The sequence below is a fragment of the Myxine glutinosa genome, chromosome 12 (genome assembly GCF_964187855.1).
Source record: "Myxine glutinosa chromosome 12, kmMyxGlut1.1, whole genome shotgun sequence".
NCBI lineage: Eukaryota > Metazoa > Chordata > Myxini > Myxiniformes > Myxinidae > Myxine > Myxine glutinosa.
The window spans coordinates 13298961-13321768 of NC_136272.1; the positions used below are offsets into that span (position 1 = coordinate 13298961).

The 22808-nt window shown below is 42.3% G+C and overlaps 2 protein-coding genes across 6 annotated transcripts in view; one reads left to right on the forward strand and one right to left on the reverse strand.

Moving 5' to 3' along the window:
• The window catches only part of BBS5 (Bardet-Biedl syndrome 5), a 92396-nt gene extending 70230 nt beyond the window's left edge, over window positions 1–22166 (forward strand). For all 5 annotated transcript variants that reach the window (XM_068133259.2, XM_068133261.2, XM_068133258.2 and 2 more), the window contains 5 exons: window positions 860–994; window positions 10467–10550; window positions 19785–19808; window positions 21090–21179; window positions 21416–22166. In XM_068133259.2, the coding sequence (XP_067989360.2) occupies window positions 860–994; window positions 10467–10550; window positions 19785–19808; window positions 21090–21179; window positions 21416–21454 (372 nt within the window). In that variant the 3' untranslated portion in view covers window positions 21455–22166. The remainder of the gene's footprint in view (window positions 1–859; window positions 995–10466; window positions 10551–19784; window positions 19809–21089; window positions 21180–21415) is intronic.
• Window positions 10859–13506, reverse strand: LOC137437708 (uncharacterized). The gene is made up of 3 exons (XM_068132252.2): window positions 12147–13506; window positions 11882–12019; window positions 10859–11790 (listed from the first exon to the last, which is right to left on the reverse strand). The coding sequence occupies exons 1-3, from the start codon at window positions 13495–13497 to the stop codon at window positions 11621–11623; spliced, it is 1659 nt and encodes a 552-aa protein (XP_067988353.2). The 5' UTR covers window positions 13498–13506; the 3' UTR covers window positions 10859–11620.
• Window positions 22167–22808: the final 642 nt, after the last annotated feature.

A 22808-nucleotide genomic window follows, 5' to 3' on the forward strand; every position in this document is an offset into this window, starting at 1 on the left:
CTCTAGGGCCGTTCTGTTGCAAAAACGGTAAAGCGGCCATTTGCAAAATCTCGTCTCGGTACCTCACAGCATTCAAGTTCCCCTCAATCACAATCATTGGCGTTCTTGCTGCAGCTGTTATCCCACCCCAGATCATAACGCCCCCACCTCCAAAACGATCCCCTTCCAGAACACATGGCCTGATGTAACGTTCACCTGTGCGCCTGTAGACACGTGTCCTACCGTCAGCTCGGTGAAGCTGTGCCAAATGGTGTTTCTATGGACGTTGAATCGACGAGCAACATCACGCTGCGAGGTACCAGACTGAAGCATACCTATAGCTCTCCATCTGTCATTTTCCCCGAGGTGTGGCATGTCGAACTTGTTCCAGAACGATGAATAGAGGTGTTTTTCTGACTTCTGCACTTCTTAAGACTGCATTGAGTGGAAATGATAAGCGTCTGGTTGTCTGGCCTTTTAAAGTGAACATTGCTGGCCATTTTTCTCGAATATGTCATGCTTCTTGCAAATTTCGTGCAATTCGAACAACAACTGCTTGGTTGCGTTTCTTCGACCATTTTAACACACTCTTTCTCTGGTTCAAATCCAAAAATTCATTCACAAGATTACCAATGAAAAAATTCCATGTCACAATAACTTTTGCCTCTGAGTATAATATACAATTGCTTCCACTCTCACATGTTCTCTCTCATTTCAAAAACATGTCCTTTCCTACTTCTTTTTTTACTTATATGGTAACAATAGGTCTTAAATATGGGTCTTAAATGGGGGTGAGTCTTAAATGCCTTTTTAAAATGCCATTTTGGGCAAGGCCTCTCATTGTGTTAACCCCTAATGGCTTGTAGAATATGCCTTTCAGAGTGGAGGTTATGTGCTGGGATTCCGCATTGACCCCGTGGAAAAGCTGCAGGAGGCAGTGAAGGAAATTCGCTCCTTACATCGTGTCCATTCCACAAACCCCATGTTTGGTGTGCAGTTTGAGACCGAGGAAAAGGTACAGATGGGTTGGGTACAGAAGCAGCTGTGCCGCTCTTACTTACCACAGTCCTACTCTGCTGTACATTATTCTTTATATTGCTAACTGTATCCAACAGTTGTCCCAACTCTGTGTTGCTTCCACAACACTCTATCCTTGATAGTATTACGATTGGAAAAGTTTGTCAAAATGACGGGCGACCCTTCTGTATATTTACACTATTCTGCCTTGAAAAGTCTGGCGGAAATATATTGATAAGCTGATCTTATATACATTGCCCTCCACACATGAAGCGGCTCTTATATACATTGCCCTCCACAAGTATTGGAACAGCGAAGTCAAATTTGTTATTATTGCTGTATACTTAAGAAATTTGGATTTGAGATCAAAAGATGAATATGAGGCAAAAGTACAGAAGGTGAGATTTTATTTCTTGGTATTTCTATGAATAAATGTTTTACCATTGTAGAACAATAGCACTTTTTATGTTCATTCCCCCATTTTAGATAAGCATAAGCATTGGAACAAATGACTGACAGGTGTTTATTGTTGCTCAGGTGTTTCTTGTTGCATTGATTATTCACACATAAAAGAGCTGTGAATGTCTAGTCTTGGTTTTAGCCTTTGCCTTTGGAGTCTGTAGACATAAAGCAACATGAAGACCAGAGAACTGTCTATGAAAGAAAAACAAGCAATTTGGAAGTGGAAAGAACAGAATAATTCAATTAGAACCACAACATAACAATTGGGCAGAGCAAATACAACAATTTGTTAAAACTTGACAAAGAAAGAAACCACGAGTGTACTTATAAATAGACAACGGCCAGGTCGGCCAAGGAAAACCACTGCAGTTGATGACAGAAAAATCATCAGAGATGTGAAGAAAAACCCTAAAACAACTGTCAGTGACATCATCAACAACCTCCATGGTGTAGGGGTGAAAAATTCACAATCTACCGTTCGCAGAAGACTTTGACAGCAGAATTACAAAGGCTGCACTGCAAGATGCAAATGTCTCATCAGCACCAAAAATAGAAAGGCCAGATTAGAATTTTCCAAGTAGAGAGGTGAGCCGGTGAGTTCCGGAACAAAGTTTTATGGACAGATGAGATCAAGATAAACCTTTACTAAGGTGATGGAAAGGTGAAAGTGTCATTTCATCAGGGGAATTGAGTTCATCAGGGGAAAAAGTGGAAGGTGTTAGACTGGCCAAGTCAATCTCCTGATTTAAATCCAATGGAGCATGAATTTCACTTGCTGAAGAGGAGACGAAAGTCAGAAACCCCCGAAATAAACAACTGAAAATGGCTGCAGTGAAGGCTTGGAAAAGCATCTCAAATGAAGATACCAAGTGTTTGGCGATGTTGTTGTTGTGTATACAGCCTTCTGGCTGCTGGTTGCATCATTTTCTGTAAGCGCGGCTATGCCGCTGATGCAGTTGCAGTGATGCTGATGCAGTGATGCAGCCCCTGTTACCAGTAGGCTGGTACTCATTTTGCTGAACTCGGAAGGATGCCAGGCTGAGTCAACCCACCTGGTATTATAGTATGGCGGCCATTTGGGGAAAAGGCCTCTAGATTTTGAGCTGGCTGCACCCACCTTGTGTAAACCGACAACCCCAATAATTTCATTAAGTGGACCCATTTGGACCATATTAGGAGGGTTGTCAAGTTCTCGCGGTGTGCGGGGGTTTACGAGAATGCGATTAATGTCTGCTGGTGTCAGGGTCCAAACGCGTTTTCTTGAATTCTTAAAATCACACATAACTCTGCCAATAATGGACATAGAGGGGCGTGTGAGGTGTCAAAATGATCAGAGTACTTCCATACAATATGTAAGCTACAACCCAGCTGTCAGTGACATCTGCGGTTACCTCTGGGTCAAGAAATCTGTAAAAATGGTGAAATTTATATTTTGTTTTAGATTTTGATACATCATAAATGTCTTCATAACTCATAGAATAAGGAAGGTATTGCTTTAATGTGTACTTTAAAAGTTTCCCAGTACACTGTGCAAAATAATGATACCACACAAATATATCTGATATTAATATAATGCATGAAGTTTACAATAAATAAATAAAGTAAATAAATGAAATTTAAAAAATAAATAACTAAAGATGAATAACTAAAATATGACAAATAAATAAATATAGCATTATATGTGTCGTTATGCATGTGATATTACTAATGCTGGTTTTTTTTTCAGGCCATCAAGCACGATAAGACAGTTGGAACAAGATGAGTGACAACATTCCACCCGTAGCAACTGTTCCTACCAAGAAACAGCGCATTTCTGAGACTCAGTGGGATCCTTGCATTTTCTGCCAGGATGCTCATCTTCCGATTTTGAAGGCATCATTTGTTGGGGCCGAGAAGGTAAAAGCTGCTCACACAGAACGTGTTTCACTTGGGGACAACAGTATAGCACTGGAGCGTTTATTTCCTGATATTAACATTCTAGTTGAGAAGGGTGGTAAATGGCACAAATCATGTTACGCCGCCTTCACAAGTTCACGGAACCTGAAGCGTATGAAGGACAGACAATCGAAACAAGTTTCTGGCAAAGCAGTCGTGTCAGAAACACCGGTAGCAGAACAGCACAGTGTTGCACTGACGAGGACTGTAGTTCCTGGTGTTGATTGGAAGTCTTGCATCTTCTGCCAGAGTAGGTCTCGCAAAGATCTTCACCAAGTGATGTCCCATGCAGTCAATGACTGTATCCAAGACATCGCCAAATCTGACCATAAACTCAAGTGTCTGATTGGTCAGAATGACTTGATAGCATTCGAGGCTCATTATCACAGGAGATGCAAAATAAAGGCTGAACGTTTGAGCTCGGCTACAGCACAGGTACAGGATTCTACCACATCAGACAAGTTTGCAAAAGCTTTTGAAAAACTGACGCATATGCTTGACGCTGGCTTTGATGCAGGCAATGTGTACTCAATGAGTGATGTTCTCACACATTACTGTATACTCCTCGATGATGAAGGCATACAATCAACATCATATCGATCCCACCAATTAAAGCAGAAACTACAGAAGCACTATTGTTCCAGGATCCTCTTCAAGCAGCAACGTGACAAATCAAAGCCATTGTTAGTGTTTCCAGCCCTGTCCATTGGAGATGCAATTGAGGCTTTGAGAACAACATCAGAAACCACAACGTCCATGACAGATGCTTCAGAATATGTGCCTTGTGGTCCCTTTCATGATCAACTATTCTTTCAAGCACTAAGCTATGTGTACCAAAATCAAAGCGGATCTCGATCATGTAAAGGGCATTGGTACCTATGATGATATCAACATTTCTGCCGCAGAAACATGTGTCCCTGATAGCCTGTACCTGCTCCTTAAATGGCTGTATACCAACTCTGATGAAGCAGATTCAACTGAAGAGTTGGAAATGAACTGTGATGACGACGTTCACAACCGCATCCTTAAGACTGGAGCAACCATTCTCTTTCATGCAACAAACAGTAAGACACTCACACCTAAGCATGTTGGTACGGCTTTCTTTGTACATCAACTGACAAGGTCGAAGACTCTGGTTCAATATCTGCACAATATGGGTGACTGTGTCAGCTATGATACACTACGCAGAATAGATACCACAATTGCAGCAGACCAACTTGAACTCTTTCATGAAAATGACAATGTTGATGTTCCAAACTCACTTGTTCCTGGAAGGTTTGTGCAGTTTGCTGCTGACAACTTGGACATTGTAGAAGAAACCTTGGATGGCAAGGGAACATTTCATGTGACCCAGATGGCAGCTTTCCAGCATGGCCCCTCTGAAAATATCCCCCATTCATCATCTGTCATTGGTAAACAGAAGTCTCTAAAGTCTGTTCCACATCAGCTGAATGAAATTGAGTCCGCTAATCGACAACCAACCCGACAGTTGCCAAAATTCACAGCACCAGTGTCCACGGACATCATGACATGCGACGAAGTGGTTTCACAGGAAGCTCGCCTACTAGATGTTGTCTGGTTATGTGCCAGAAAGAACTCGCAAGAGAACCAGAAGATTCCAGGTTGGACAGCATTCAATCAGAAAACTTCAGACAAAGATAGTCCACAGAGTATCACTGGATATTTGCCGATAATTCCAGCTCCAGCCCATGAGTTGGATACAATCGCAACAGTGCTCACAAGATGTCAGGCCATTACTAAGCACTTGGGACATCCACACGTTGTGATTACATTTGACAAGGCTTTGTATTGCAAAGCCAAGGAACTCATTTGGCATAATCCTGACGATTTCCAGAACGTCATTGTCAGACTGGGTGGTTTTCACATTGGCTTGAGCTTCTTGAAGACCCTTGGACATCACTTCAAAGACTCGGGTCTGGCGGAAGTGATGTACGAGTCAAGAGTGTACACTGACACAGCTGCCCACAAAATCATGGATGGCAAGAGCTGGAACAGGGCTGTGAGGGCTCACAAGTTGATGACAGAAGCAATCTGGAGACTCTTGTGGACGCAGTATGAAGTATGGCGTACTGACACTGGCAAGGGTGATGACCATGTACAACACGAAGCATTAATAGAGCTGAAATACGTGCTCGAAAGTGACAAGGAATCAGAGCTAACATCTTGTCTGGAGAAATCCACAAAAGTAATGCAACAATCACTACACGAGTTTGAACAATTCATTGAAGAAAACTCAAGCAATCCAACGTTCATGCTATGGAAGCAATGTCTTGATTTCGTAAGCACACTGTTATGCTTTATTAGAGCTGAGAGGGATGGGAACTGGGAGCTCCACCTGGAAATGTTCAAATAAATGCTCCCACTGATGGCTGTGTACGACCATGTAAACTACACCAGGTGGGGAGTCGTCTATCTTGCAGACATGCAACAACTGAATGAGACTGCTCCAGAAGTACAGGCTGAGTTCACATCAGGAAACTTTGTTGTCAAACACAGGTCAGAGAATTTCAACCAGGTTTCGACGGATCAGGCACTGGAGTTGGTAAACAAAATGTGCAAAGTATCGGGAGGTCTCATTGGCATAACTCGCTCAGAGTCAGCAATGAATCGCTGGTTACTTACCTGCAGTGAGAGAGCATGACTGGCTGATGATGCACGTACACTGGCTCGGATGAAATCTGCTGTTTCCACTGTACACAAAGATGGTTCATCCTCCAGGCTCAAACGAGATGAGAATGATGTCCAAAAACTTGTCACCCAGCTTGAAAGTTTCAACCCTTTTGGACGTCAAGAGAACGAGTTGATTTGTATAGCAACAAATGATGTTGCTCCAAACAACGTGAAGGAAGACCTGATGACAGCAAAAGATCGTGGTAAAAGGTTGTTGGAAGAGTTCATCACTTCACGGCTAGGGCCATCGCCAATAAAGGGTTTCTTTGATCCAATAAGGAAGAATAATTCCAAGACATTTCATGATATGTCTACGGAGTCATCCAGCATGAAGTCAACACCTAAAAGACTGAAGGCAGACAGAAAAATATACCATAGACTTCTATCAGCAGCAAGCACTGGTCGGGGCATAAAATTTGCTAACATACTACGGCATGAGCTCTACCCTGTCCCGCCCTCGTTGGCAACCCTTGATGGTCAACTCCATCGAACAGACAAATCCAGTCTTGCACACATCTTAGGTGATAAGCATGCGGTGACTGAATGTCCAATCTCAGAAGAAGTAAACTGTACTCTGATTGACGCAATGGCCGTGGTACAAGCCATACAGAAACCTAAAGAATGCCAGACATTTGGAGATTACGCTGACCATTTCACATCCACAATTTTTGCTAACTTTGTGAATGGGTGCAACAGAGTTGACGTCATATTTGACACCTACAAGGGAAACTCCATCAAGACATCAACGCGGGAGAAACGTATCGGTAAAACTCGTCAAGTGAGACGTATTGTCGACAGTCGAAGTGTGCCACTGCCTACCTCATGGAAATCGTTTCTTGCCCTTGAGAGCAACAAGACCAACCTTATTAGCTTCCTTGCTAAAGAGATGTTGCTGAAAGCTGCGACACTTGCAGATGGTCAAGAACTCATTGTTGCTGGAGAACAGCATCTGGTGAAGGTGCTGTCTCCTCTTCTAAAGGAAACCTTAGGCATCTTTACTCAAGCCAAGAAGAAGCTGACACCAGAGTCATTCTGCATGCCTTGGACGCCGTGCAGCAAAGTTATGCAAAGATTGTGATCTGTAGTCGAGACACGGATGTCTTGGTCCTCGCTCTGCATCATGACCTTGGCCCTAATGTTTGGATCAACTGTGGCACAGGAAAGAAACCAAGATTCTTTCCAGTTAACCTCATTCGGCAAGGTCTTAGCTCTGAAGTAATAGATGGGTTGCCTCTATACCATGCCTTAACGGGATGTGACACTACCAGTCAATTTGCTGGACTGGGGAAGAAGTCAACATGGCGAGTAATGCTACAGCATGCATCCCTCTTGTCATATGCTCTCTCTGGACATGTAGGAGCTACGCTCACACCAACGAACATGGCCCGAGTGGAAATGTTTGTAATGAGGCTGTATTCGCCATCATGTGACAAACATCAGTCAATTGACAGTCTACGATGTAAACTCTTTCACCATAAGGATGACCCGAGTAAACTACCACCAACAAAAGATGCCCTGACATTTCACATCATGCGAGCTACCTATCAAGCCCTGATCTGGACACATGCAGGACAGGCATATCCTGACCTTCCTCCACCAGAGGAATGTGGATGGCACATCGATGGCGCGAAGTTAGTACCAAAGCTAATGAGCCTCGTACCTGTACCAGATGCCTGCCGCGAGTTAATAAGCTGTGGATGCCAGAGAAGTTGTGCATCATCAAGATGCTCGTGTAAAAGCATGTCCGTCCCATGCATTGGTGCATGTAAATGCGGACCAAGATGCACAAACCCGGCAAACTCTCTGGCTGGTGATGAGACATCCGATTCAGAAGCAGATGATTAGACTAACTGATGGACTTTCAGATGCATTGTAATTATGGTGGACATTTAAGTGAATTGTGAACACTAGGGCATGCCTGTACTATATATATGCCCGTACTATATATATATCTAAAATTATATCCCCCCCCCTCTATTTACATGAAATGGTTTGGTCCATTCGCAACGCCAAAGCGAACGGCGAACGGCTTGCGAGTACAGTGACAATCCCCCCCCTCTATTTACATGAAATGGTTTGGTCCATTCGCAACGACCACAGAACCCCCCCCCCCCCCCCTCTATTTACATGAAATGGTTTGGTCCATTCGCAACGCCAAAGCGAACGGCGAACGGCTAAATCGCCATAGCTCGGTAAGTACTTGTCCGATTAATTTCAAACCTTGAAAAGGCACATCCTCGGGTCCCCAGCAATATACCTGGCAAGTTTCAAGTAGATCGGACCGGTAGTTGTCGAGAAATCGTTGTCGTATACACACACACATACACACACACATACACACAGAGATTAGTGGAATTATAGATAGATGATAGACATTAAAATGGATAGTTACCAAGATGGACATTCAAGTGAACTTTTATTTTGCTGGACATCTTAGTTAAATCATGAACATGATGGGCATTCAACTGAATAGAAAATATGATGGACATTCAAGTGAATTCTGATTTTGTTGGACAAACATTTAGTATTATGAAACACGTGTATCTCCAAATTAAACATTTATGGTGTATTTTTGTGTTTGTGTGTATTATTCCACAGGTGCCCAAAATAATCTAAGGCATCTTTAATTAAGGTCTCTTTAGTCTTGCTAATGTGCAATGCAGTCGTGAAAATCATGATATTTATCTCTATGTTATATATAAAAAATAAATAACCACCTTTAGAGGCCATTTTTCCCCGCAAAGCGGGGGTTGGCCTTTTTCGGGAACCGTGGTTGTTGTTGTTTTTTGGTCCACTTTTTGAAGCGATGTTTTACGGCCAGATGCCCTTCCTGACGCCAACCATTTTTGCCACCTTTAACGACAAACAGGGAATTACCAGTGAACTGGTACTCAATTAGCCGACCTCGGAAGGATGACAGGCTGAGTCAACCCCCCTGGCGTTAATTCAGCGATCGACCGGGATTCGAACCCAGGATCCTAGGATCCTAAGCCGGCACCCTAGCCGCTAGCCCAACACCAGGGTTATCTCTATGTTATACCTGAAGTAATTGCCAATATCACATCGACTTTATCCAAACTTATGTTGTATGCATACCATGAAGAAAATAAGGGGGTACACTTAGGTTTTGCGGTATTAAACTCAGAAATATTAATATCAGATATATTTGTGTGGTATCATTATTTTGCACAGTGTACTGGGAAACTTTTAAAGTACACATTAAACCAATACCTTCGTTAATCTCTGAGTTATGAAGACATTTATGATGTATCAAAATGTAAAACAAAATATAAATTTCACCATTTTTACAGATTTCTTGACCCAGAGGTAACCGCAGATGTCACTGACAGCTGGGTTGTAGCTTACATATTGTATGGAAGTACTCTGATCATTTTGACACCTCACACGACCCTCTATGTCCATTATTGGCAGAGTTGTGTGTGATTTTAAGAATTCAAGAAAACGCGTTTGGACCCTGACACCAGCAGACATTAATCGCATTGTCCTAAACCCCCGCACACCGCGAGAACTTGACAGCCCTCCTAATATGGTCCAAATGGGTCCACTTAATGAAATTATTGGGGATGTCGGTTTACACAAGGTGGGTGCAACCAAGTTTTAAAATATGGCCTATGGCCGCCATACTAAAAACATACAAACATAGAAATACTAAGAAATAAAAGTTGACCTTCTGTTCCCTTGCTTCATATTCATCTTTTGATCTGAAATCCAAATTTCTAGAGTATATAACAATAATAACAAATTTGACTTCACTGTCCCAATACTTATTTGATACGTATCGATCGGCTTATATTAACCCATTTGCCGATGAATTTAGCTTCCGGACATATGATAAGGAAGAGCATTATGCCATCTTGATTCATAGATCCACTCGGAGTTATCTACTTATCAATTGACAAAGAGAAAATTGAGTTAATGAGGGGAGGAGGGATGGGTGGGATCGAGGGGGAAATGAAGGGAAAGGAGGATTGGAGGTGAGAGTAAATGCAGGGAAGATAAATCTACACGGAAATTTGAGTTGGGTGGAGGAGGCAAAATTCCACCATTTTCCTTACTTTAACGTACTTTATCTCTATTGTGTTGTGAGTCACTGCGGATGTTGGATCCCGAGTTTTGAAAAACCGTTTTTTTCTGCATGAAACTACATTACGTGTATTGCATTTTAAGGAAATATATCGATAAGCTGCTGAAGGCTCACAAAACGTGGAATTGGCATTTATCGTTTTTTGGAATCATACTCTTCATATGCATAGGCGGCTAAACAGAATTTTATCACATTATATAGTTAGTGGATTGAACGTTTTGCAAAAGTGAAAGACAATCTGAGACGTTGCTCTCTTATGGCGACGGCATTATTTCAGCCTCAGTCGCTGGAGGAAGTTACAGTTCAAGAAACGCAAGATGACATGGAAATCGATTCAAACGGACAGGCAGATGTTTTCGTGGTAAGTCGTGTCACAACCAGTTTCTTCATTTTTGTATTTGTTCCATTTTTGATGTTTCTATTCCTCTATGACGCTATTTTTTTCTGTCCCGCTGTCCCTCATTGTTCTTCTATCTGCCGCATAATAGGCCTATCATTATGGATGGAATGTGGCAAGCATAATTGGGCCTCAATGCCCTTTCCTATATATTCAAACGGTTGTGTGCACAAGTGATGGCCTAGTGGTGAGGACGCCATACAAAGGAACTGGTTCTCAAGAATTACCATGTCACTATTAGACAGGTCCATGCCAGGCAGAAATGGCGCCGTTTTCCAGTCAAGGTTTTCTCAGTGGATTTATATACTTTTGATCATACTCTGTCGAATAAGCTTGTGGGCCACCCTGAAATTTGCCTCAAATCCAAGATGGCGGCCAAAAATCCAAAATGGCCACCAGAATAGCTAAAATAGTATTTCTGAGAGTTGCTTTTACCCATAGATGATTTTTTTTCAACTGATTGTGGCCTATTATGATAAAGAAAGATAACTCAGTCATAACTCAGCCATAAAAATTAACAATCGGTACTTTATTAACAAAATGGCCGCCGGGCAACTTCCGTATTACGGAAACTGCTATAACTTCAGTTCCGAGTGTGATATGATTATAATTTTGGTGTCCAGTCATATGTTTTTGGGGTCAAGGAATCCATATTTGTACTTTTTATTTCAGTGAAATCATTGGTTCATAAAGAAATCTAAGATGGCTGCCAATACTGGCCACCGATGTGGCAGATTCAGTCATGTCTTGTGCTCCATAATATATATTACAATACATTTTGATTCAATTTCTTGGTTTCCAAAGTCTGGTTATCCATTTAGTTGGTTTATCATGACACTAGCTCAATAGATCATCCCCTAAATCATGGATGAACAATAAATCCAAGATGGCTGCCGCTGAACGGCTCCTAGTCAGTTTTGCTTCGTCTACCAAACTACACAGGTTTATAAAATGTATCTGAATTCCCATTCAATATGATCCCCGGCTTTGGTTATGCTTTGGGAAAAATATGTTGTTCAAAAGGCACATAATCCTCAGTTACTAAGATCAAGATCAAGATCACTCTCTTCACTCTGAAAGTCTGAATAAAGTCCACAGGTATCCGAAGAAAGTTGTTCCATGGTGCTCTCCGAATTTTCCCCATCTCCTTGGTACTCTTCATCAACTTCAGATTCTTCTGCTCTTTCTTCTGCCCCACCGATACCTATAAAAAATGTGAATGGATATAGTCGGGATTCAAAACAGTAAATCATATAAAAATAACAAAATTACGATTGCATTTTGGACTTATCTACCTTGCTTTTCTCTTTCTCTACAGTGAACTTCACTGTCTTGTACATGTTTTCTGCTTGTATTCCTGTGTCTCTTCTTCCTTGAAGGCTGGCTTCTCTCTTCTACTGCATCTTCTAAATCTGCATCATACTCCGCGAGACCTGTAAGTGGAAGGTTACACATATTTAATCTGGATGAATGCACTGCCAGTGGGAATACATTGGAGGAACTTTATGACAGGAACGAAAAGCAATGATCAAAGTAATGATATATTTTTAGTATACTTACTTTGAATTTGTCTTTTCTTGCTCTTTTTCTTGGAGAGGCTTGGAGGGAGTTGCAGGCAGGTAAACCATATTGGCCTGATACCATCATCTGTATTTTCCCATCCTCTGTCAGTGATAGAAGGATACTCAATGTTTTGCTTGAGACACTGGTACCACACCCATGCCTGAAGGTCACTCCTCTTGAGGTGTTCATTGGTGCTACTCTCGTCTGGAAGGATGCTGGAACTAGATTTCACCTTTTGAGTGTTGTACGTTCGGATCCTTGTTTCAACAAAGCTTTCTTGTTCACTTCCAGAATACATGCAGGTTCTGAAGAAGCATTTAGCACTGGTAGCATCTTGAAAAGATTGATTTGATCTGCCCAGCTGAGAGAGTAGATGGGATTTCTCTTGTTTCAACATCTTCTTCAATGGCTTGATTTTGCCGATGCGAAATGGGAATGATGTCGTGTCACATCCAGTAATGCTATGATATGCTGGGAGAGTTTGACACACTTCATCTCCAAAATGAGTCGTTAGTTTCTTGACACTGACGTACCGATGGTCAATCTTCATGAACCAGTCTTGTGGTGGTTTGCAGACAGAATAGGCATAGCTCAAGAGGATCAGTACATCTGTATCTGAAGCCTTAATCACAACCGGACCTTCGCACTTGCTTGCATGAAGAACAAGCCTGGTGTCAGCCTCATGATGGTTGCAGGATTCAAGTTGTTCAAACTTAGTTTGCGTGATCAACCATGTATTCTGTTCCTCTGTCACGGTGAGTGGAATTCTGAGTTTCGATCTGACTGAATCACTTTTGAAGTAAGTGACCATAAATTTAATCAGCTCAGTCTTGTTTTCAGCATTATGCAGAAATGCGTCCCAATCTTTGCCTCTGGGCATACTCTGCTCGGGGCTTGTGATGTGGGTTCTTCTACCAGAGATCCCTCGGCGTCGTTGGGTTAACTCCTTTGTAGTGGACGTACAGTAGGAATCAAATATGATCCCAAGCTGTTTTGGGTTTGACTGGCTTGGTGGCATGCAGAATTTCAATAGGGCATCAGTGTATTCTCCCCAAGTCTGTTGAGCCGGGATTGACTTTACAGCTGCCATTCCGTCAATCAGCCAGTTGCTTCTATTTGGCGGTTCCTCTGTAGTTGATGAAGATTCCTCAATAAGGTAGTTCCTCAGCGCTGCTTTAGAACCTTGTCGAATGTCTCGTTCTGGTGTGGCAAGGGCAAGTGGAATAGTTGTCAGGGGGTGTGAATGTGCCTCTTCAGGGGTAGTTGCCTTTCCTACCAACACACCAAATGCTTGTCGATCCTCCTTGAGAACGTTCACTGCCTTTGGATTTTTCTTGACCTTCTCCATGCCCGTTTTGATCTTGAGATTCACAATCCTGTCAAAAATGTTCATTCTGCCTTCTCCAGTAGCCTTGAGTCTAAGGTTAACAAAGTCTTGGAATTGTTTCTCTCCTGCTTCGGTTGATGACAACAAGCCACTGACAATACCTTGGTTAATTTCCACTCCAGTTTCATGTTAATTTCCACTACTTTACTGACAGCATTCTTCTCGGAGCATCTACCAAGACCACCACTATTGTACGGTTTACTGTCATCTTTCGTATCCACGTTGCACACGAAACAGATTTGCTTTTTCTCAAGTGACCCCCTGCGTATCCTATACGCGGGAGCAGCAACTGGTTCATTCGACTCATGAATATTCTCTGAACTGGAAACGGGAAGTTTGCGAGACTGGGCTTCCTTTCGGGCAATTCTGTTCCGAAATGTGATTCTACAGTTCTCATGAATCTTGACATCATGGCCTGCACTAGATAGTCTCACAGCGGCTGATTGAAATTCAGCATATGGTGCCTGAGTACACAGACTCTTGTCAACTTTAACCCATCTTCCCGCTAATTCTTGAATAGACTGCAATCCCTCCTCAGTCATATTATAAGCTGACTCAACGTCCTTAATAGTTTCATTACAGAGGCAGCACAACGGTTTGTCGCCCCTTGCTAAACTCAAAATCGGCGTGGATGCCATTGTGCAACCCTTTTCTCCTGTGCCAAAAAAGTTTTGTCTTTATGTAGTAATTTTATGAGGATTCACTGTATCTGCTAAGCCAGGATTCATGGAATCATTTCTTTGCGTCCGCATTCATGGAATCATTTCTTTGCATCCGGATTCAAGGAATCTGAAATGGAAACCAAGAAATTGAATCAAAATGTATTGTAATATATATTTCACTGAAATAAAAAGTACAAATATGGATTCCTTGACCCCAAAAACATATGACTGGACACCAAAATTATAATCATATCACACTCGGAACTGAAGTTATAGCAGTTTCCGTAATACGGAAGTTGCCCGGCGGCCATTTTGTTAATAAAGTACCGATTGTTAATTTTTATGGCTGAGTTATGACTGAGTTATCTTTCTTTATCATAATAGGCCACAATCAGTTGAAAAAAAATCATCTATGGGTAAAAGCAACTCTCAGAAATACTATTTTAGCTATTCTGTTGGCCATTTTGGATTTTTGGCCGCCATCTTGGATTTGAGGCAAATTTCAGGGTGGCCCACAAGCTTATTCGACAGAGTATGATCAAAAGTATATAAATCCACTGAGAAAACCTTGACTGGAAAACGGCGCCATTTCTGCCTGGCATGGACCTGTCTATATTGGATTGTTGTTAAAAGCCAAACTTTAGGGAAAGGATAATCTGTTGAACTTCTCTACATGTAACAACATGTACATTAGTACGGCAGATAGGTGAAATATTTGGGAGAATTGTGACTTTGACGATACAAGCACGAGAGTTGGCACACAGTTAGAGTATGCCCTAAGGAAGATATTTGGCTATAGGGCCATCACAGATTTGTCCTGTGACAACAATGGCGGCCATTTTTAAAAATGGCCTCCATTGCTTTTTTTTTTGTTTGTTTGTTTTTTCCCCAGATACAGAATCGAGGTTCGTGAAAGAGCTTACATTTATCACGAAAAAAATTAATGAAACAGACAAACAAAATATATAAAAAGAGGGAGCGGTAGACAAGATGGGGGAGAGAAAGGGAAGCACACAAACACAACATTTGAGAGCAGGGACATCAGGAGATGTGTGGGAGGGAGAGGGCTTGGGGGGAGGAGGCGTGGGAAGGGGGAGGGGGGAGCGAGAAGTATAAACACAAGGACACCAAGGACTTCCAGGACAGAAGTTGGTATTTCAAAAAAGTGTATTTGGGGTGAAATTAACGGGGGTAGAAAAGATCAAGGTTTTGGATGGGGGAAGATAAGAGATGGTGGTGAACAGCTGTTTTAAAGACCTGGAGGGAGGAGTGGGATTGAAGGGAGTGGGGGAGTTTGTTCCAGAGGCGGGAGAAAAGAGGAATGAAGAAGTGAAGGTGAGCAGAGAGTCTTGATTTTGGCAGTTTAACCATAAGAGGGTTGCAGGCAGATCGTGTGCGACCTGTAGGAATATTTGGGGGACAGAACACAGAGAGAGAGAGAGCTGGGGGAGCAAGGCCGGAGAGGAGTCGGTAGAAGACGGAAAGACCACCAACCTGCCTGTGAAAGAGCACAAGACCACCGTAAGTGAAAGGCCCTCGGAGATAGCTTCATCACGGGAGATTCCAATGATTCTGAAAGCTTTGGTTTCAACATCGTGAAGTCGAGGTAGGTGTGCGGCAGGAGCATCAGCCCAGAGGGGGGAACAGTATTCCATTGAGCTGCGGATGAAAGCCTTATATGTGGTGAGGAGCTCAGGTGTGCCAAGGAAAGACTTCGCACGACGGAGGATGCCCAGTCGGCGACTGGCTTTGGAGGCCAGCTTGGAAATGTGGTTTTCCCAGGAAAGATCATGGCAGATAGTGAGACCCAAAAGCTTGAGCGACAGAACTTCTTGCAGAGGATTGTTGAAAAGGTGGATGGGAGGGTTGTCCAGTCGCTCTTTTCGGAGAGACATAGTAAGAGTGTGAGATTTGTCAGGATTGAAAGACATGTTCCACTTGTTTGCCCAGTCTGTGATTTTGTCCAGGTCTGCAGATAGTGAGGAGGCTGCAGTCTGCCGATCTGAGGGACGAGGAATGGAGCGGCGTAGGGTGGAGTCCTCAGCAAAGAGATAGAGAGGAATTTCCAGAGAGTCAGAGAGATCATTGATGAAGACCAGAAATAGCACAGGGCCCAGAACACTGCCTTGGGGAACTCCAGCCTGAACAGGAAGAGCCCTGGAAGGGATTACAAAGGGAAACCAAATATTTTACATATATTTGGTACATTACTGTGTATAAACTGTGGTTGTGGTCATACAAGCTTGACATTTGGCACATAATTAAAGACCCCTAACTATAGGGTTGTCATGTATTTGTCCTGTGACAACAATGTTTTTAGAATGGCCGTCATTTATATGGTATATTATGGTATATGGTATATGGTATATTAATTGGTATAAACTGTTGTTTGAATCATACAAGCATGGTATTTGGTACACAGTTAAATATTCTGACTATTAGAGTCATCACAGATGTGTCCAATAAAAATGGCGCCCAATTTTTAGTACGGCAGATAGGTGAAATATTTGGGAGAATTGTGCCTTTGATGATACAAGCACGAGAGTTGGTACACAGTTAGAGTATGCCCTAAGGAAGATATTTGGCTATAGGACCATCACAGATTTGTCCTGTGACAACAATGGCGGCCATTTTTTTTTTTTAAACGACAAATCTGCGATGGCCCTATAGCCAAATATCTTCCTTAGGACATACTCTGACTGTGTGCCAAATGCTATGCTTGTATCATCAACGGCACAATTCCTGCACCTATCTGCCATACTACATGTAATGCCAGTAATGTAACATGTCCTAAGTGCAATGTAGGTTGACCTCTAGAGCGCTACCATTTAAGAGGCAGCGCTGCAGAAACAATCCTCTGAACTTAATATAAAACCATGTACAGTCTCAGTATTCTGTGATCAACCTTCATGAGGCTTACACTGCAAGTTAAAAATCTAAATAATAAAATAATCATGTGCAGTCAAATGTCTGTGAATCAAAACTCTTGTGAATATCACTGAGCATACTGAGATGGTATCCATCTGGTTGATACAAATTCCTGAGAACACATCTTGACTATGCGACTGGTAGGATGGCCTAGAGATATGCACACTCGCCTATAAGCTGTCTAGCCTGGATTTGGATCTAAGTCCGGCTATAAACTGTCATCCTGGTGTTTCACAGGCAGGATGATTCATCAATGTGTGTGCCATCCTTGGGATACACGTTAAACTCGGCGTCCCATCTGCCGGCATTAGGTTGGTGGATGTTAAAGATCCCACGGTCTTCTTTGCGAAAAGTAGGCCAGCTTTCGCCGGCACCACAGTCAAATTACAACTTCCTGGCCTAACCAACAGGGGGCACTGCATCACCAGCGCAGCTGCACCCTCAGCCAATGTTGTTACGCCACAGCCTTGTGCTGCATATTAAAGTAGAAGATTCAATCCAACCTTTAATAATAATAATGATTACGTTGGCGTGTCCGTGATGTGCTCGGCATCATACGTAAAGCTCCGAAGCTTTGGATATTGTGCGGAATTGCCTAAATGTGGACCTTCAAAGACATTTTCACTGTGCAAGTATTGTGCATTAAATAAACTAGTATTGTGCATTAAATAAACTAGTATTGTGCATTAAATAAACTAGTATTGTGCATTAAATAAACAAGTATTGTGCATTAAATAAACTAGTATTGTGCCTACGGGCGGGGCTTCAGTTGGGAAGCCGAAATGAAAAGGCGCGTCCTTGTTCACCAGATCTCTATTCCTCGGACTGCCTCCGAGACTGGTGTGCAGCCGTGTACTTGTTCCTGCCTCCGACAGTCCTCATCTAGCCTAGCCTTCTTTCTTGCAACAGCTTCCATGGACGTTTTCGTTAATGAGGCTTTCCGTTTGGGAGGCATTTTACCGGTTTATCTGAAACGGTACCCGCCCAAAAACACGTACCAGAGAAAACAAATCGTTTTGGCAATGACCTCTCCGATATTGTACCCGTTTGTGACGTTTGTCGCATTGTCTCCAGTACCCGTTTGTGACGATGTTTTCATTGTGACGAAAATATTCGAATTTCACGAATATGTGAATTGTGATTGTGTTTCATTGTGATGTTCGTACAAAATCATTCTATTTTTTTTTCCTAAAGAAAAGTGTACAGTTGGTATCACGATTTGAAACACGATGGAATAATATAATAATAAAATAAAATAAAACGTCTTTAATTAAAAAAATTAATAAAAGGTTTAAAGGTCCACAGACACGGAATCTCAACTCAAAATGCATTTGATGTCATCCAAATGAGTCTTTTTATGGTGAATTCAAATATGGCATTGATTTTTTGTTATATTCACTCTGAAACATTAAAAATGAAAGAAAACCGAACCACTTGGGAACGCCCCTAAAAATTCTGCCCCATACCTCAAAGCCGATGACGTAATCCATGTGACGTCACCTCCAGAACTCAGCTCGCTCACAAGCATGCTCCACGTGCATTTGCTTGATACAAATCAAACACTTATTTTAACTCCAATTTACATTCTGTTTCCACTTTTAGTGAGAATTAGGGGTCTGTGCAACCATTCATAAACTTTATTTGGTGCAAATCGGATAATTTTTTGCCGAGTTACCTCAGACCGTGAGTTGTTATTTATTTAATTCACCCATAGGTGAATATGTGCAGGCTACTCCACGGAGCGACCTTGCGGGCTTATCAACGAGGCGAGGCGTGACACACATGTGTCTCAGCATACCTCAGATTAAGATCAAGCAAATCAAAAGTAGAGTACGTACAAATTACACGGAACGGATCGTGGGCCGAAGCATAGCGAATCGAAATGGCATGGATTTCGTTCTGGAGATGACGTCACCGGTCACGTGACCTGCGGTTCGCTGAACTCCACTTTTTTGAGGGGCGGGGCATACCAAGTTGTGAAAAACACTACAAATGTTCAAAATATTGGTCTAATTATCCCATTGTTTATTTTAAAAAAGAAACATGGGTGATTTCTTCACTAGCAAGGTCAAGTTAATATATAAATAACCAGAAACTTTTGGGACCTTTAAAGGAATATTTAAATTTTTAAATTTAACTTTAATAAAAGGTTTAAAAGGAATAATAAAAGGTCTTTGTCCGAGGTCACCGAGTTCGATAGGTGCAGCTGTGCAGCGATCGGTGCAGCCGTTGTGCAGCACCCAGGAAAACAACATCGTCACAATGAGAACAATGGACGTTATGCGAACGTGAATGTTATGCGGGAGTCCAAAGCTGAAATTGGGAAAACTAAATAGCCTATTTTACTCCTGGAGATCCCAGGATTATCCACCCAAAATATCGTTGCGATCGGTTCAGCAGTTTTTACGGTACCTTCGAACAGACAGACAGACATTTGGTGAATTATAGTAAGATTAATTAGTATGTAGATATTGTGCAATGTGGCGCTGCTTTGCTCACAGAATACTTCCCTGCATAATACAGGGTTTGTTTTAATTGTCATGTTCAAAATTCTTCCACTGTTTATATCATGAAACCAAGGATTATGTTTCCAGAATTCCAACAACAAAGACCTGTATTTATGTAATTGCACAATTGATATTGTTTTTGTTTTCACAGGCTTACTTTGCTGATAGTAACAAGGTAAGCTCAAACTGGGCAAAATACAAACAGACATAATAAATCACAGGACATTCTTTATTTGAAATTTTGGAGCCAATCAATGACAAAGAGATCTTTATTTTTGAATGTTGTGATGATGTATAGACTGTATTTTCATGTAATCCCCATATGTGTAAAGGTACTGTACTACATGTATCACAAAACACTTTTCAGTGCATTGTTCTTTTTTTTTTTTTTTCTTTTTTTTAATACAAGATCGAGGCTCGTGGAAGTGCTAACATTAATCACAAAAAACATGAACGGACACATAAAACATGTATTAAAGGGAGCGGGAGACAAGGTGGGGAGAGGGAAGCACACAAGCACAACAACGGTAGAGAACAGGGACATCGGGTGATCTGTGGGAGGGAGAGGGCTTGGGGGGAGGGGGCAGGGGGCAGGGGAAGGGGGGTGGGGGGGGAGAGAGGTATAAAACAAATGGACACTGCTCGGACTTCCAGGAAAGAAGTCGGTATTTCAAAAAAGGGGATCTGGGGTGAATCCACGGTGGTATCCAAAAGATCAAGGTTGTGGATGGGGGTGGTGAACCCCATAAGAGATGGTGGTGAACAGCTGCTTTAAAGACCTGGAGGGATGAGTGGGATTGAAGAGTGAGGGAGTTTGTTCCAGAGGCGGGAGAAAAGAGGAATGAATGAGTGAAGGTGAGCAGAGTCTCGATGTTGGCAGTTTCACCATAAGAGGGTTGCAGGCAGATCTTGTGCGACCTGTAGGAATATTTGGGGGACAGAGCCCAGATAGAGCTGGGGGGGGGGGGGGGGGGGGAAGGCCAGAGAGGAGTCGGTAGAAGACAGAAAAACCACCAACCTGCCTGCAGTGAGTGAGAGAAAGACCCTCAGAATCAGCTTCATCGCAGGAGATTCCAATGATTCTGAAAGCTTTGGTTTCAACAGCTTGAAGCTGAGCTAGGTGTGAGGCAGGAGCACCGACCCAGAGGGGAGAGCAAAATAAGTCATAATAAAATACGCCAATTCTCTGCATGAAAACTATTGACATCAGAGAAGTGGAGGGATGAACCCGTCCGCAATTCTGGGGAACACAAGCCATCCTAATTCTGGGGGAATTAACCTCTCCGTAAGGATGGGTTCTTTACTACTTTATTTAATTCACTTTTAATCTTGTCCCCTGCCCTTCCTTCACACTCGCTGGAAAAACCAAACGAGTATTTTTGCTGGAATTGCTTATTTTTAAATAAATTGCGAAGATTGTACTTCGAGTTTCTAAAATGAAACCCTTTTGTTTCAGGAACAAGATCATGAGCCAGTGTATTGTGAAGAGCTGGGGCTAGCAGTGGAAAAACTACGAGATGGTTTCACCCTGCAGAGTCTCTGGGAGGTCCTGAGCTAAAGTTCTGCTCCCTTTTCACGGACTAAGAGATCGTTCATAACTGGGATTACTACCACCATAAGATCACATCCCATCAAATCCCTCCCGGTTCACATTCACATCCGCTCATGTGCAGTGTTTCTCCATTCTGGAGCGATGGTTTCTTTTACTATTAACTGCACTATATTATCAAAGTGAAAGATGAATTACAGCAGTTTGTGATCTCCCATTTGCAATTGTTACAGCAACGTGAAATTGTCTTCGATGTGAGATGGCTACCTTGAACCTACTCTCCTGCTATTCCCAAGTGAATGGTACAACAAAGCAGCGGATATGAACAATGGATGGAATGGACAGGACGTTGATCGAGGTATGCTAACCTCCGAAGGAAGCAAATAGAAGCTGACGTTTCCAGCGCGTTGATCCTTCGTCCGAGCCCGAAGCGTCGGTTTCTTGCTTCCAATCCATCGTTGTACCTGACCACCAATATAGATTGCCACTATTCCTTCATGAGCACTACTAATTCTTCATTGTACTGCGAATATGAGCAGACCTCTTTTATTATGGTACTACATGCCTTTCAGGCTGTGGTACCCGATTTATTATTCTTCCACCGGAATTTTCTGGGATTATTCCCATTAAAATTCCTTTTTTTCTGCAACCGTTGATCTTTTTGACACAAAGTGCACGATGGAAAATAAACCATCTTACTATAATTCACCAAATGTCTGTCTGTCCGTCTGATTTCAGGTATCGCAAAAACGGCTGAACCGATCGCAACGAAATTTGGGGTGGGTAATCCTGGGACCCCTGGAGTAAAATAGGCAATACTGTTTTTCCAATTTTCCAGTTTTTCCAAACACGATGGAATAATATTTACCGATATGAACAGTGATGTGGCTTTTATTGAAATTCTACAAATACTGTTTAGATTTTGATGATTTGCGTGTGATATGATTTAACGGATGTTTATATAAATCATTTAAAATTTAAAAAGCCTTCAATTTCTAATATTTTGCCTTTTCATTTGGGCCTCCCAATTGAAGCCCCACCCGTAGGGCTGCTACCGTTGCTAGTTTTAATAATACATGGTCCCTTACAAGGAATTCAAGACAAGAAGCCATTCGGCCTATCATAAGCCTATGCAAGTTTACACATTGCTAACTTATAGTTAGTTGGTTATCCACACTATCCTTTAAATGCTGAGCATCCAAGCCAGCAATGATGCTTCCATTTTTGAAATCTTTGGGTCGATTCGGCCAGCATTCAAATCTTTATTGGTGTATAAATACTGTCGCGTAACCGTGATTAACACCACAGTTACGGATGACCGATTTGCGAGACTTTAACTCCCGAGGCGAACACTCAATGGCGGACTCAAGTTCAACACCAACGCGCGGAATGGCGGGGCGCAGCGAAGGCTCCGCAACCTTATCTATTAAAATCAAACACCCAGGAAAACTGCGTTCAGATATTATGTACAAAAAGTAATATAAGGGTTTATTAGGAAAAGTAAAGCCAGTGAAAAAGCCCGCCGGTAAATCTAATAACTCTAATAAACCTAAATCGGGACGTCCCCACACGACTGACAGCAAACACAAACGAGGGAGATTAATCACGAAAATAACACGTCCCGTC

Coding starts and splice junctions, on each gene's coding strand:
- LOC137437708 (XM_068132252.2), bottom strand. CDS start 13,497: ATGGAGAAGGTCAAGAAAAATCCAAAGGCAGTGAACGTTCTCAAGGAG. Junction 12,020..12,146: donor CAAGAAAAGACAAATTCAAA/GTAAGTATACTA, acceptor TTCCACTTACAG/GTCTCGCGGAGTATGATGCA. Junction 11,791..11,881: donor TAGAGAAAGAGAAAAGCAAG/GTAGATAAGTCC, acceptor CATTTTTTATAG/GTATCGGTGGGGCAGAAGAA.